At 37.1% G+C, this 16,777-nt stretch overlaps 1 protein-coding gene and 1 pseudogene across 2 annotated transcripts; one reads left to right on the plus strand and one right to left on the minus strand.

Annotated features, from left to right (window-relative positions):
• The first annotated feature begins 3,884 nt into the window (after positions 1-3,884).
• LOC143552425 (putative receptor-like protein kinase At1g80640) lies at positions 3,885-7,706 on the plus strand. Its single transcript, XM_077042654.1, has 10 exons — positions 3,885-4,080; positions 4,273-4,452; positions 4,898-5,148; positions 5,948-6,080; positions 6,187-6,250; positions 6,564-6,660; positions 6,753-6,855; positions 6,938-7,056; positions 7,148-7,237; positions 7,315-7,706. Exons 1-10 carry the CDS (start codon positions 3,912-3,914, stop codon positions 7,444-7,446), a joined length of 1,338 nt encoding a protein of 445 aa, XP_076898769.1. The 5' UTR covers positions 3,885-3,911; the 3' UTR covers positions 7,447-7,706.
• Positions 7,707-10,026: 2,320 nt separating this feature from the next.
• On the minus strand, positions 10,027-12,849 carry LOC143552431 (ATPase 8, plasma membrane-type-like; annotated as a pseudogene). Its single transcript, XR_013138653.1, has 5 exons — positions 12,410-12,849; positions 11,992-12,318; positions 11,787-11,906; positions 11,589-11,711; positions 10,027-11,387 (listed from the first exon to the last, which is right to left on the minus strand). The product of XR_013138653.1 is annotated as an ATPase 8, plasma membrane-type-like (transcript).
• Positions 12,850-16,777: the final 3,928 nt, after the last annotated feature.

The following is a 16,777-nucleotide window of genomic DNA, read 5'->3' on the forward strand; positions in this document are numbered from 1 at the left end:
CTACACCAACATTATGTTGGAATATGGCTAAAGCTTGTATCCAAAACTGGATTATAAAATTCAAGAATTTCAATTGGATTTTACAAGTAAATGTCCAAAACCGACCAGGTCAAGCCACCTTATGTTGGGCCTTATGTTGGACGTCTAGAAAGTTTAGATTTCAAATTCGGTTTCGGCCACTAGGATTTTAATTTACTTATATTTTTAAGAAAAAGAAACAATCGGTTGCTTAGAGTTTAATAACCATCGTATACTAAGTGATAAAATCAAACAATTTATTGAAGGACGAATGAATTTTATTTATACGACGGTTATAAAAATCACCAGGCTCCCTTTTTTTTTAATTTCATGGTGTCTCCCCTAGGTTTTAAAAATCCAGATTTTCTAAACGCCCGTCTAATTTTAAAAATGTTAGGCGTCTCAACTAGATTTTGACATGCGGCTTGAATAGATAAGTTGAAAATTTAGTTGGATAATTATTATAAGTTTGATGGGCCGACGGATACTGTGATTCTCATGGACAAAATGTTGGATTTTGATATTTTCCCAAGTTTTAAAAATTATATTTTCCTGTCAACACACTTATCACACCCCCCGAAATATTTTAAAACAATAAATCAAATCCATTGAATAAATGTTAATCACCATATCATAATCATTATTGATATATAGCTAGCTATCCAATCACAAGTTCAATAATTGCATTTTAATGAATTCCATGGTTAATCATTGGTTGATGATTTATACATAATTTGAAGAGACATGTTCATAATGCCTATCATTTTGGAGGCGCCATGAGCAATGTCTTCGGTTAGGCTGAGGGGTGTGGGGGGCGCGAGAGGGGGCGTGAGTGGGGGCGCCATCCAATAATATTGTGACGTGTGGCAGAGAGAGAAACTTGATAAGATGGGTATTGGTAGTGGTGATAGCGCCCCGGGGCATGGTGTGGAGGGGCGCGAGAGGGGGCGCGAGCGGTTTATTTTTTTATTTTTTTATAAATGTATTAAAAAAACGTATTATTAAAAAAACAAGTAATTATTTAAACAAACACACATTAATTAAAAAAACACATTAATATATAAAAAAAATTAAAGTACTAAAAAATTAAAAAAACATGACCCATTAAAAAAAATTAAAAAAACACATTAACATTATTCTTATTCTTCGGCTTCGTCTTCTTCGATCAACCTCTTCCGGATACGTTCCTTTTGTTTTTCCATCAGCATTTGGTCGACCGGATTTAGGTGGCTGAAGTCTCTTGCAAGGAAGTCCAAATCTCTCATTCTTTTTTTTTCCTTTTTGTCAACAGAGACCACCTCCAGGGTTTTGTTGAATTTATTGAGGGATTCAACAAGATCGTTGATGTTTACGGCTTCCCCCTCAGCCGGTTTTTTCCCCCTGGCGTCCCTTCCCAATGGCCGCCTCCTCGGCGGTGAAGACGTTTCCTCCCCCGCAACGTTTAGGTCGAATCCAACCCGGCAATCCGACCCGTCCGTTGTGCTGTACGCTCCAGACGAACTAGTTTTAGTCCGTTTCGGCCCTACTTCCGCATCAAGGTCCGGCGCCACCAGCTCAACCCACTTGGCACACCTTCTCAACCTCTCCCACAACTTTACACCGTCCCACGTCTTCACCGCCCCATACCTCCGCAGGCACTCCTGCTTCCACTCTTCGACAGTGAAATTATAGACCGCCAAATCGTCACTGCCACTTGGTCTCATACGACCGGCGTTCCTGTTGAACAGATTAGTAAACAAGCCGACAAATTTTCTAATTTCGGTCCACCGACCCGAAATCATATCGGGATTCCGCTCTGTACTCCCAACGAGCGAATAGAACGTCTCCCTAACCTTTGTCCAAAAGACCTTGCTCTTTTGGTAGTCGGCTGCAAAATTATGTAAATAAATTTGTAAGCCATTTAACTTTTTTATTTAACTTTTTATTTACAATCATTTTTAAAAACGTTAAAACAATTACCGCAACGCCGATCCTCAGAAATGGCTATCCAAGCCCGACACAGGGCTTCCTTCTCATCCGATGACCACGGAGTGATTTTCCGTTTCGCCCTTCCGGTCGAAGCCGAACCCGACCCGTCCGTTGCAAGTTGTTTTTTCCGGTGGACGCGTCTTCTTTGTCCCGCAGCTTCACCTTCTGGTTCCGGTTCTTGTGTCTCCGGAACTACAAAGTTAGGAGACGGTTGCATGTTGGATGGTTGAAAGCCGGATGATTGTTGCGACCCCGAATAAAACATCGGTTGTTCCGGTGCCGACCATAAATCGTCGTAAGGGTAATCTGAATCTAGGTTTGGGTACCAATTTCCAGACATGTTTTTAAAAAAAGGTTTCGAAGATAGGGTGATTTTGGGTTTTGGGTGTGGTGTGTGATATTCGTTTTGGTTGTAGTATGTGAGAATGGTTGTGTTTGATATGTATTGTGATATATGTATTGTGATATATATAGATGATTTTGTTAAAAAAAAAAAAATATTTTTATTCATTATTAAAGCCTTCCAACGGCTCTTTCCCATTTCCCACAGCCACTCACGCGCGCGAGCCTCCTGGCGCCTGCCTCGTTTTCCGCTCTCGCGCCCCTCTCGCGCCCCTCTCGCGCCCCGGTGGTGTGGCTCTCGCGCCCCGGGGCGCTATCGAAGTCCCTCACGCGCCCTGACTAGCGCTCCGCACCCCTCAGCCTTATCAATTAGACAAACCACAACACCCACTTAAACATGTTGGCGCCATACACCTCTTGCCATCCCCTTAACGCCCGAGAGGGCTTAAATAGGAGGGTCCACCCTATTTCAGTAAATCATATTTTTTTAACATCTTGTTAAACCACAACGCACTAGCTAAGAGTGAACAAGTTAAAACTCCACTATCCATGTATCAGTAACGTAATGTTTTAACTAGTCATTGCTAGCCCAAACTCCTTTTAGAAGCTATATAATATAATTTCACTTAACAAACGGACGTTTTTTTCTCCTTCTTCTGATTATTTTATATGCATTTCGTGTTGTAAAAGAATTTGGTGTACCATTTTTTTATATCAAAATATTTTGAACTATAATTTTTCTAGGTTTATTCTAAAAGTTATATACATTATTACATACACTTTTGAAACTATAATTTTATTGCTCTTTTGTTTTTTATATGTTTTGTATATAGGGTTAAAATGGGTGTATAGTTTCAGGAATGGCTTGCATATAGGTCACATGCCACTCCTTTCCGGCCAAAATCAAGCTCATATGTCGCGTATATGTCTATACTCCCTGTACAAGCAGTTAACCTTTTTTTTGCTAACGTCTATACGCGACATATAGGTCTATAAGCGATGTATATGTCTTTATTTTCTTAAAAGCTACCCAAGTTTGCCAAAAAAAAACAGAGAGATTCAAATGTGTCGTGTAGAGGCATATTGGTCTATACATTGTATATAGCGCAACCTCCGGACAAGATGCGACATCATTGTACTGACATTTTAAAGTTAGGGCATATACGCCCTATATAGGCCTGTGCTAGACGTATTGAATGTGATTATGGTCTATACTGTATAAGCCACAACATATTGTATCTCTAGACAACATATGACACCATCATATTGACATCTTTGAAGTTAAAAAGTATTGAGGACGTCTGGATAAATTTCTTGGGTATGTAGTTACAATGAGCCTTAAAAAAACGCTAGATATATCATATTATTGATTTAAAAAAATCAAATTAATAAAACCATATTATATTCATATAACGTAAAATACTGCATTTAATACTTTAGAGAGAGACTTGGAAATAATTCAAAATTTGAAAATCCAATTTCAATTTCAAAGTAAAAAAGACACATGAAATTTTGGGAATATCCTTCTTCTTCTTCTTCTTCTTCCAAAACAAAACACAATCTGTCTGTCTGTCTGCATAAAAATGGAGATGAATCTTCTTCTTCTGCTGCTGCTCATTTTGGGTTTGTTCTCTTTTGCACCAATCCATGCTTCTTTCTTCTCAAACCCTCCTCTGGCTCACCCTGTTCTTCCCACTCAGAAAAAACCACCTTTTTCTCAATTTCCCACTCAAATCAATGCAATTCCTCCAGGTAATCAAACAAATTCACTCTTAAATTTGATGATTTTATACACCCACATGCATTTTCAAACACTCTTTAACAAAACCCAGGTGTTAATTTTTGTCTTTGAGCTTAATGCACTCCAACTGTTTGATGAAATGCCTCAATGAGTAATTTTGTTTTCTTTTTGCTTTATGAATGTTGATCAAGTTTGTTTGATAGACGCAGGATCATCTGAAATCAAAGTGGTGCACCATGAAGATTTGAATAAGAAGATTTTTGTAGCACTAATTGTTGCTTCCACTCTTCTTGCTGCAATTTTGGTTTCCTTGTCATGTTTATGGATCTATAGGTTTAAATACTCCAAAACATCCAATATTGAAAAAGCCCAACAAAACCAAGGTATTTTTTTTTGTCTCTCTTCTTTCCAGGATTATATGAGTTTTTTTTTTATGATTATTTGGTGGTTTAGAATTATAAGTTGTTGTTTTTTTTTAATTTTAGTTTTTATTATTTTTTTATTTTAATTTTCTGTTATTTTTAAAATTTTACATTTTGTTTTTGTTTTTTTTTAATTTGTTTAGAGTCTAGAAATATTTAGCGTTTTAATTTTTAATATTATTATTTTTGGTTTATTTCAGGAAAAAAAGTGTATAATTTTTGATATTTTAGGTAAAAGATGTATAATTTTTTGGTACTGCTAACTCACACGTCCACTGATCCTACTCTAAAATCTAAATAAATAGTTAGCTAAATTCTGAACCACCCACAAATTCAAAAATTTATATTATAAACACTGAACACACTTTTGATCTTGATCTAACTATGTGTTTTTGCATGCTCACAGATGCTTCAAAAGGGTTGTCATTGGGTCCAATTTTGGATAAATTCAACCCTTTGAGAATGACTGGTAAAAAAGGTTCAGTAACCGTGATCGAATACGAGTGGTTAGTGTCTGCAACAAACAATTTTCATGAAGACAATATCATAGGGCATGGTGCATTTGGGAGTGTATACAAAGCCTGTTTCAATGATCACTTTCTTGCAGCTGTGAAAAGAATCCATGTTTCAGGACCAGATGCTCATAGAGGGTTTGAGGTAAGTTTTCAAGTTTTAAAAATGTTGCCTCTAAATGTACATAATTGAACAATTTCAAATTTTTGTCATTATATGTAATGAATTATTTTTATCATATGGTGTTACAAACATATTTGATGCAATTGACCGAGTGAGCTGGTTTTAGCCGGTCAATTGCATCAAATGGTAAAGAAATAAATGTTTGTTACATCAAATGGTAAAAGTATATTTCATTACACAATATTAGAGTTGTTCAAAAAGCTTGGCTCGTTTAGCTGGATCGTTTAAATTAAAGCTCAATTTAACTCTGCTTGTTTAGTATTTCACTTATTTTAATTATTCTATTTATACACATTTATAATTATTTTTATGTGTAACCATGTTATATATTATTGATTTTTATATATAATAATTCTTCCGTAAGTGTACATATATATATATGTATATATTAAACAAAATTGTTTAAGTAAATATAAGTAAAGCGCAAGTTTTAATATATATAAAATTTTAATATTGTAGCATATTAATTATGCATTATGTGTATGTTAAAAAGATAATATTATATTCTTTTTTTATACATCAATGTGTGTAAATATACAACTTATTTTTAAATAAAGGAGCTGGCTCGACGAGCCATGTGTGGCTCGAGCTTAACATTTCAGCTTATTTAGATAAACGAGTCGAGCCGCCAAAGCCCAACTTGGCTCGGCTCGTTTACAGTCCTGCATGCGATGACAATAATATGAAAGTTGTTACATTTTGGTGTGATAAACCCTCTATTGAATTTGTATAAATTATGTGTCTTATTTGCATTTTTCAGAATGAGATAAGTTGTTTAAGCAGAATTCAGCATCAGAACATTGTGAATCTTTTGGGTTATTGCATACATGGCGAGACCAGATTTTTGGTCTATGAAATGATGCATAACGGTTCGTTAGAATCCCAGTTACATGGTAATTTACCTATCATTTCTTAATACAATTGAATTAAAAAAAATGATAATGATTGCTTATAAATTATGGGTTTTTTTTTGTGATAATTGGTTTTGGTATGAATAAGGCCCGTCTCATGGAACTAGTTTAAGTTGGCAGCAGCGAATGAAAGTTGCACTCGATATTGCAAGGTAAATTTAAGCTGTCCCATTTTTGGAAACTTAGATATAAATCATGAATGCATTACTCATGACTACAAAAACAATGTATTACAATAATAATCCAAATCTTTAAAGTTTAAACATAATGGTTTAGCAAATTGTATGCATAGCTTTTTATTTGACTTTTTTTGGCCCGTTTGAGATAAAAGTATATAACACTGCCCAAATCAACCCATTTATAAGTAAATGTATCGAAATTGCCACATTTAATCTTAATATACTTTTTTTTATCATGGTGATTCTTGATGATTAATAATGTGCATTTTATATGCTTTAAATACAGAGGACTTGAGTATCTTCACGAGCGTTGCACCCCGCCTGTGATTCACAGAGATTTAAAATCATCAAACATCCTTCTAGGTTCCAGTTTCAATGCTAAGGTAATATTTTGATGGTTTTACATATTGAATATACCAAAATTGAACCATTTATAGTTTTGACTTTTGACTAATGATGCTTGACTTCTTTTCAGCTCTCTGATTTTGGACTCGCTATTACAGGCGGGATTCATGGCAAGAACAGCATAAAGCTTTCTGGTTCATTAGGTTATGTAGCTCCCGAGTATCTTTTAGATGGTATGCAATCGTTTATTTTATTCTTACAATTTTTTGAAATTTTTATTATTTATATAAAAATAAGATGTTGAATCTTTTACAGGTAAACTTACTGATAAAAGTGATGTGTACGCGTTTGGAGTCATACTTTTGGAACTTTTGATAGGGAGAAAACCCGTGGAGAAAATGTCACCGTCTCAATGTCAATCAATCGTCACATGGGTATACGATATAATTCAATCATTTTTATTCAAATTGTCACCAAAACCAATATATGAATATAAATAAAATTAAAATTTTATTATGTGAGCAGGCAATGCCTCAGCTAACAGACAGATCAAAGCTTCCAAATATTGTTGATCCTGTGATTAGAGATACAATGGACTTGAAGCATTTATATCAAGTTAGTACAATTGTTTTATCGTTGCATGCAACTTATTTTCTGTAAATATATGTCTAATATAATAATAAACTCCACAGGTTGCTGCTGTAGCTGTGCTATGTGTACAACCCGAGCCAAGTTACCGACCACTTATTACAGACGTGTTGCATTCGTTAATCCCACTTGTACCTATCGAGCTTGGAGGTTCGTTAAGAGTAACCGAATCTTAATTATTTCGTGTTTAATGTTTGTATAGATTGGTGTTTTTAGGATGCACTTTATATCCCTTCAAAACTTAAAAATTTATAAAAGTCCAAAGTACAATGTTGTTAAAGCATGGTTTGGACATGTATGGAAAGTTGATGTTTTGGAGGGATATAGATGAAACTCATCTGCATTTTGATTGGTAGTGTTATTGATATTTAATTAATTATTGGTTGCTATGTAACGCATGCAATGATGTGTGTACTTTAGTTTATGAAATTTAATGTAGCAACCCGGAAATAGTGTGACTCTATAGTTGGTTGTAGGCATGTTCAAAACGGTTTGGGACTAGGAACCGGAACCGGTTCCTAACCGGTTCCTATATTCAAAACCCCCTTTTAAACCGGTTCCAGGCTCGAACCGGTTAGGGAACCGAACCGGTTCTCCCACCCTCGGACCCCTAACCTATCTAACCGGTTCTTACCGGTTCCTAACCCGGTTCCTGTACCGTAACCGGTCAAAAAACGGCTATTTTTGACCCCAACGGTCAAAAAACGGCCAAAAAAAACGGTTAGGAACCGGTTCCGGTTCCAGAACCGGTTCCGGTTCGGTTCCGGTTCCTACCCGCCCCCACTCAGAAATGCAAGAACCGGTCACGGATCATCGGGTTGAATCAGATAGGGTCCGGTTCCTACAAAAAACGGGCAGGAACCGGTTCGGGTCCGGTTCGGGTCCACCGGTTCGGTTCCAGGAACCGGTTTTGTTGAACATCTCTAGTTGGTTGTTGGCCACATGACCACTTTAATACTTTCACATGAATTATGAATTATTATGATGATATTTTGTACTTTATGCATAAATAGCTGTACCTTTGAATGGATGTGAGCATGAATAACAGGGTATCCTTTAGTTTCTGGAGTCCTTAACCAATAAAATTAATTGTTAGAAAGCAAGCCAATAGTGAGGTCTTATGGACTCAACTACGAAACTTGACTCATCGGGGTTTTTTCAACAGTGATGGGTTTCCTTCTTGATGGTATTTTTAGGTGAGTCAGGTCTAAAACGTCAAAATCAGTATAGAAGGTTGACATCTCGTCTTAGGGAGGCTCACTCGGGGATTGGGGTAGTTCCAAACGCTATTCTAAAAGAAAAGAAAAGAAAAGAAAGTGAGCCAATACTAAGGATTAATGTAAAAGAAAGCCGAATACTGTCTTATGGAAAAAAATTGTAATTACAGTTTTAGAGAACAGTAAACTAAACCAACCGGGTTGGGTGGATTGGCATGACCAGCCAATTTAACATTGACAGTGTGAACCAATTTATTTTCGTAGTTGTGTTAAAATGATAAAACAGAATCGAGTCGTTGAAATGTCACAACTGAACCTAACTGTTTGGATCTCAAACCTGTTAACTTGCTTTGGTTTGGGTGGTTCTGTCAGTTTCAACGGTTTATAAATACAACTGAGTTTCAGTATTTATTACGGCCGTTTAGTTTTTTTAAAATGAAATGCATATACTTTTGATTTTTTTATAAGAGTGACTGTTAAAATGATGACGAGGTTACGTTCCAAGTGTGTAAAAATAGTGTTGAGAACAGTTTTTATATATAAGAGAGATGTAAATTTTTTTAAAGTGGTCAAAAATTAATAAATGTGTTACACCATGTCAAACATTTTAGTAGATTTTTATGGCACTAAAAGAGAAATATAACATGTAAACTTTGAGGCAATAAATAGAATGAATTAAGACTGAATTACCAAATAAATACAATGTTAGACATGAACAAAACAAAGAATAGAATATGAGATCTAAGTAGAGAATAACACATTGAATTTGCCTAACTGCATATCAGGTATAGCCCAATCTCCTTTATCGGCTTATTCGCGCATCTCCATTATGACGACGATCACCCGTGAAAAACAGACCTTCTCGGAATCATGCTTTCCTAATCCTTATTTATGTTCTCCTCCAAAAATGCCTTCCCGGTCACTTAAACCGTGTAGTGTTGTTGAATCGTTTCAATATCGAGACCCTTGAGCTTCACCACCGACTCCACATGCCCTTTCAGAGTGTGAAGCTCCCTTAGCCTGCAAATGAAGACTGCATTATGAGCTGAGTCCCTACCCGTTTCTCCCAACCGGACGACTAACTTGACCCAGACACATTAAGAAACAAATATTACCTAGCAACCTCTGCGCGTCTCTTTGCTTGCTCAGCAAGCTCTGATAACTCCCTGTAGTCGCTCTTGTCACCCAAGATGTCGTTTGCGCTTGGTGCTTGGAGACCGTGCAGGGTCCGTTGGGCCGAGGCCCATTGGGCTTCCCTCTCGCCCCGTCCATAGTCCTTTTTGTTGGTGAAAGCAGTCTTGTTTTGGAGCATGTTGTCCCATGCCTTGCCACTCAAGGCAAACCGGATGATGAATTTGAAGATATCTAACGGGAAGTAAAAGATGATGCTATATAGCCAAATCACACCGGCCCAACCCCAACCGATCCCATGAACCCTCGCAAAGTCCCAGTTCGCGTACACAGCGACTAATGTAGCAATCTACATCAAATAATTATTTGTTAGAATTCTTGATATAATATATGTATACATGAAATATGAAACTAAAGTTTTATAAATGTTTTCTGAGCGAGGCAGAGCTGAATCTCAATGGATTGTGACAGCAAAGCCACTGTCATAATGATAAACTCACCAGTTGAGCAATAAAGAAGGCAGTGAGGAGTAAAAGACCGGGGCGTTCAACGAAAGACCAGCTTCTTGATCTTGTAACAAAGATGAGTGCTTGACTTATGATGCTGACTTGGAGGTAAAGTGCTGACATTAGCTCATATTCATTGTCATTAATAGGGTGCACACCGAATTTCACCTGTATACACACTCATTTGTTAACATCATTTATTATAACTGAATGATGATAGTTGTGAATAATGTAAACAGTAACGGTTTATATTACCGTAAAGAAGTCAGATTCCTTTGCTAACCAGAAGAAAACAACGGTCATAACGGCTAAATAAGTGCCAAGAACAACCCCAGTGGCAAAGATTTCTTTCAACTTCCATGAATCTGGGAGAGGTGAAGGTTTGACTTTATCTTTAGAAATAGTCATAATGGTTCCATCATTAAGGATTGCGATAATCAAAACCATAAAAGGCGAGAAATCGAATTGCCATATAAGTGCAATCAACATGAACCCGAGCACAATACGGATGGTGATAGAGACAGCATAAATGGTGTAGTTTTTCATCCTTTGAAAGATGGCTCTGCTGGTCAAAACTGCACTAATAATCACACTGAGTCCAGGCTCGGTCAACACAATATCGGATGCACCACGGGCTGCGTCTGTTGCATCAGCAACTGCGATACCGATGTCGGCCCGTTTTAGTGCAGGTGCGTCGTTCACTCCGTCTCCTGTCATTCCACAGATATGCTTCCTCTCTTGTAGTTTCCTCACAATTTCATATTTGTGTTCTGCCAAAATTAAAAATCATAAATGTTAGCAACATACTTTCATTTTTACCGATAATAATAATAAGAAGAATAGTTTACCAGGGAAGACACCAGCAAAACCATCAGCCTTCTCAATAAGCTCTTCAATTGGTATATCTGCAATTGCTGAATCTTTATTTTGGCCCAAAAGTGAAGAAGAAGGATACATGTTTGTTCCCATTCCGAGCCTTCGGCCCGTTTCCTTGCCAATGGCTAACTGATCACCCGTGATCATTTTGACATTGACTCCAAGGTGTAGTGCCCGTCTAATGGTTTCAGCACTGTCGTGTCTTGGCGGGTCAAATAGTGGCAGTAGGCCCACAAATACCCATGGGCTTCCCTGGCTATCCTTTGTTTTCTCGGGCACTGTCTGTTGGCAAACAGCTAGAGAACGAAGACCACGTTCAGCAAATTTATCAATTATGTTAAACACTTTCTTCTTCTCATCATCCTTTAGGTTGCATATGTCCACAATCTGAGATATTTTGAGATAACATGTCAATATAAAACGAATTATGAATGACAGTTATATGGGCTCAGCATGTTGCATTTAACGGGTCATATATGTAGAAAGCCGTTTAAAGTGTATTTTAATGCATAAAACCATGCAGATCAGTTTATTTTAAAAAGTAAGATTATTATTGAAATAACATCTCTTTTAATCTTATTTAAGTACCTGCTCCGGTGCACCTTTGCTCGCTCTATGCCAGTTTCCGTTTTGATCGATGTATGTCATAGCTGTTCGTTTCTCCACTGGATTAAAGGGGAGAAAATGTACCTCGGTGACCCCTGCTCGTGCCTGCGTAATATAAGAAATACTCAAGGTATTAGTATTATTACTAATATTTTTATGATTATTATTATATGTTATTACCTCCTTTGGATCTGAAAGCATTCCTACAATACAAGCATCTATTGCATCTTGATTTTCCACTCTTGAAGCCCTTGCTCCCATTAGAATAACTTGATCCTTATCCATATCCTTTGGAAAAACCTGAACAAAAAAGTGTTTGCGGGTCAACCCTGATTGTCCCATCCCGTTTCAAAACCGAGCCCTGATGTTTAAACTTTAAACCAACCTCAATGAGAGTTTTGTCAACTGTGAGTTTGTTGAGTGTGAGGGTGCCAGTTTTGTCACTACACAAAACATCCATTCCCGCCAATTCTTCAATGGCTGTCATTCTTTTGGTGATTGCACCTTGCTCGGATAACTTGTGGGACCCGATTGCCATGGTGACTGACAAAACAGTTGGCATGGCAATTGGGATTCCACCAATGAGTAGAACCAGTAAATTGTCAATCCCGTTTCTATACGTTCGGTGCTGAATCGGGTACATCACGACTATTTCAATAATGAGACCGATCGCGATGGAGCATATGCAGAAGTTTCCAATTGAGGTCAACACCTAACAAAACATTCCATCAAATATTGTTAACAAAATACTAGCTGAGCAGCCTAAAATAATATTATAAATCTGGCTTTTGTGGCAACGATACCTTTTGGAAATGGCCGACTTGATTTGTGCTGTCGACTAAATGAGCAGCCTTCCCGAAGAACGTGTGGACCCCAGTGGCGATAACAACCGCTTCAATTTCACCTTGTTTGCAGGTTGACCCTGAATAGACACTGTCACCTGGATGCTTGGTCACGGGTAATGATTCACCGGTCAATGCAGACTGGTCAATCTTGAGAGGATCGCCTTCTAGAAGGCGAGCATCAGCTGGAATAATATCTCCCAATTTGACACTGATCACATCTCCTGGTACTAAAATGGCTGCATCGCGTTCGTCCCATTTTCCGTCCCTGATGACCTTTGTTTTTGGAGCAAGACCTGCCATTAAAGCTGCTGCAGCATTGCCTGCATTGTTTTCCTCGATGAAACTGATAGTGGAGTTGATTATCAGCAATGTTGTGATTCCAACAAAGTCTTGCCAATCTGGAGGCTTTCCCTGCAATTATGTCATCTAAATCAGGTGCATATATGCGTACATCATGGCATCAAGATAACGCCATTTGTTTTTTTGAAAAGTAATTATCTGATCATTAGTATCCAGTTTTGGTTCATCTAATCTTGCTTACGATATTATATTAACGAATAATAATCAGTTGATACTAGTAAGAGACGTACCCCTCCGTTGGCCAAGACAATGGCCATAATTGCAGCAGCCTCCATGACCCATGACAGTGGATTCCACATGAACCCCAAGAACTTGAGAAACTTGCTTTCCTATGATTCCAAGTATATAAATAAGAACTCATTAGTTTCATAAACACGAGTGTAACAAAACAGAATCAAAAATCATAAACAATTTGCAGATTGATTTACCTTCTTCTCTTCTAGCTTGTTAGGGCCAAATATGTTAAGCCTCCTGTTCCCTTCTTCACTAGTCAGTCCCTCTCTTGTACATTTCAGCGTTTCGAAGACCTCATTAACCGGAACAGTTTCCTGTACAAACCAATCAAAACAAAATTTAAAATCACCAAATCAATAAAAACTAAGATGCTTTTGTATGTAGTTATCGATTAATCACACAAATGAGTACTGTTTTTTATCAAAACAGAAGGCAAACGAGCAACAAGTTATGCTGCTAGCAATTTTTTGATCGCAAAACTAAGTCTATTGAAACTTATATTCATAGATCTTGAAGTCATAACATTGCTATCTATGACCAGTTGGACTCAACTAAGTAGCTGCGATCATTCTACATCCTCCATTCATATTCGTAACAGTTATAATCGAATCATGAAAACAAAATTCCCATTATCATTGTCTAAAAGAAGTTTTAGATTATGGAACGAGTGGAACCCATTCGATCCTCATGCAAAACATAGTGTTATAAGATGGTAAAAGATTGATTGATTTGCATTCAGTAGACAATTACAGTATATAGGGATGACTAATAAACACTAAATACTAGTATATGCATATTATTTGCATTTAGCCGTGGACGTTTAGACCGGAAAACAATAAAATAGAAACATAAAAGAAATAACACTAATATTATTATTATTATTATTATTAATAATAACTAGTTTCGATCTCTGTTAGTGATTTAAACAGTTGTCTGTTTGTAATGATCTGTTGGAACCAAATAAATACTCATGCAAAAGTACAAAACTACAAATGGCGAAAAGCAGTCGATTAAGGGTAATGTATAGAACATGTTGATGATAAAAGTAAGTAAGGGAGAAGATAACATACAAGATCCACATTTTCCTTCTTGAGTTCATCCCAACTCATGCCGTCCGCCATGGTTGAATGCTGTGTGAGAGATCGAGTAGATTAATGGAATGGAATGGAATGGAATGTGAAGTGCATGGAGGGAGCTACTGCTATAATAATAATAATGGGAGGAGGATGGGAGTGAAACTAGGAAAGAAGTTGCAGCTTTTTATGGTGTACGTACATTTGTATATCAATCCGTTTTTTCTTATTCCATCTTTTGTAACTCTCACAACTTATTACCTAACTCAAATATTTCTTCTCTTTTATTTACTCTTTCATATTCTTACATGTTATAAATACAACTATTTGACACACAAAGTAAACAACAAATAGGAGTTTGATCTTTTATATACTCATATGCCACGTTTAGATTATATTATTAATCAGAATATATATTTTCTCAGTGGCGAAGCTTGAACTGAGGCACCGTGGGGGGGAGGGGCGAGCTCAAAATGTATACAAAATTTCACAAACGAGGGAAGGGGGGGCGGGGGGCGGACTCAAATTTTCAATCGAAAAAGGCTAAACTTACACTACTTATAAAAATTTTCAGCCGAAAACGGGTAAATTTACGCTACTACGCACAAAAACAGGGGGGCCGGGGCCACCAGGGGACTCAATGAAGCCTCGCCAGTGTATTTTCTAGTGTTTAATTTTGGGTTATTACTCGCAAGATAATGTACCATAGAGTGACCACATGAACATAATAAGGATCCGCTTGAACTATTAAGATCGATGGACAATAGAGAAAGAAAGGCTTTATGTTTTTCGAGTGGTTGGTCTTAGCTCATTAGGGCGTAGATGGTTGATTTTCTTTCGTAGATGATCGATACTGCTTTGTTTTTAACCCTCAATCAATTACTACATTTACTATTACTTCGACGACTAACCCTCTCATTGTCCCTCGTATAATTGTGTTTAGATATACAATTATCTTTTTTTGTATGTAATTATGAAATATCAATATAGCGTTAGAGTATATAGATTAAATCGGCCTTTTCAATAGGGCTACATTTAACTTTTAATTTTAGGATTTCAAAAAAGAGGTTCTCAAATGTTTTACGATATAATATAGATACAACATCGTTCGTCAAACTTAGATATTATTGTCCTTACTTAAATATTAGACCTAGTAAACGTGTTTTAATTTTGTCATACGATAGCAACAAATGTATTATATTAGCCATTGGTGGATGACAAAGTGTGAGATTGTACTAGAAACGATTACCAAATTTAGACATATCAAATCAAGTTGCCAATATAAACATTGACATGATCATTTTGTTATCAAGACATTATTCTTAGATAGATAGAAACATGCAAGTGCTGTTTTTAGACGTTACTATATTGTTGTTGTGACTATGTGTTGGAACCACTTGTTTGTGTATCAAACTTAACGGATAACAAAGTTAAACCACGTGTATGCACGTAAGTATGCTCCTCTTATTGGAATGCATATCAAAATGAAAGTCGTTTAGCCAAGGTTTTGCATGCATTGGTTGAGAATCTTCCCTTTGAAGATGTTATTTAAGTGTAGCTAAACATGGGGGTTAAAATAATTTTATTGAATTATAGGTCACTGACAATCCAAAAAAAAAAAAACAAGTCTGATTAGGTATGTTCTAACTCAGTAGCGAAGCTTAGCTTTTCATATAGGTGGGTCAAAAGTTATGGACCCTGTTTTGAGGGGGGACTCAATACATATAAAAATTGTCGAAAGAAAACACGTAATTTACACCACGGATGGGGGGGGGGGCATTTTATGCTTCGACCTTGTTCTAACTTGTGTTATTCGGTCGTAAAATCTGCAACGAAAACACTTGTCGCAAAACCGGTCGCAACAATACCTCGGTCGCAAAAAATGGTTGCAAAATATTTCCCGACCAGGGTATAACCGACCTTCCAAACCGGTCGCAATTCGGTCACAAAAGGGCATTTGCAACCGAAACGATGGTTGCAAACGCCCAGTTTTCTAGTAGTGGGCTCTTACTCGTAACACTAACAGGTTTTTACTTCACGAGAATGAAATGATGTGACTGCATACTGAGCCCCACGATCATACTTGCATGACTCAACCTTGTAGAGATTCCCGTCCTATTCCAATGGGAATGGGCGGGCTCTGACATGGCATAAAAATGTTTGCAACCCAATTGTTGCCATCTCAACAAAAATCGCTGAAACCCTAGCACAAGCAAGCCACCAATGCAATATAATTGATCATTCTCATTTATTTGTCTTGTTGGTTGACCTATTGAATGAATGAATTACTAGTATAGATTGGTTGGTAACCATATAAAACACAAAAAATGCAATAGAAATGATAAAAATACTCTTATCTTAAAAAAAGAAATACCAAAATAAAAATTTGCAATGGTGGTGGTGGTGGTGGTGGCGGGAACGATGGTAGCAGTCTAGTGGTGGAGGTGATGTCGAGAAAGTACGGGGGCGGGGGAGAGAGAGAGAAAATAATGATTTTGATGGAATAAGATTAGTTAGCATTCATTGAACACCAAACTGGGCCGAAGCACTTATCTCGTGGCTGGCTGATAGACGATTGGGCCTTAACTAAATAAAGCTGCTTCTGTAAAATTTATGATTTTGTTTCATCAGCAATGACAATAATGTCGTCCTATTTCGT

This window comes from Bidens hawaiensis, unplaced genomic scaffold (genome assembly GCF_021521415.1).
Source record: "Bidens hawaiensis isolate Kalapana, Puna unplaced genomic scaffold, B.hawaiensis_p1.1 tig00016869_1, whole genome shotgun sequence".
Classification (NCBI taxonomy): Eukaryota; Viridiplantae; Streptophyta; class Magnoliopsida; order Asterales; family Asteraceae; genus Bidens; species Bidens hawaiensis.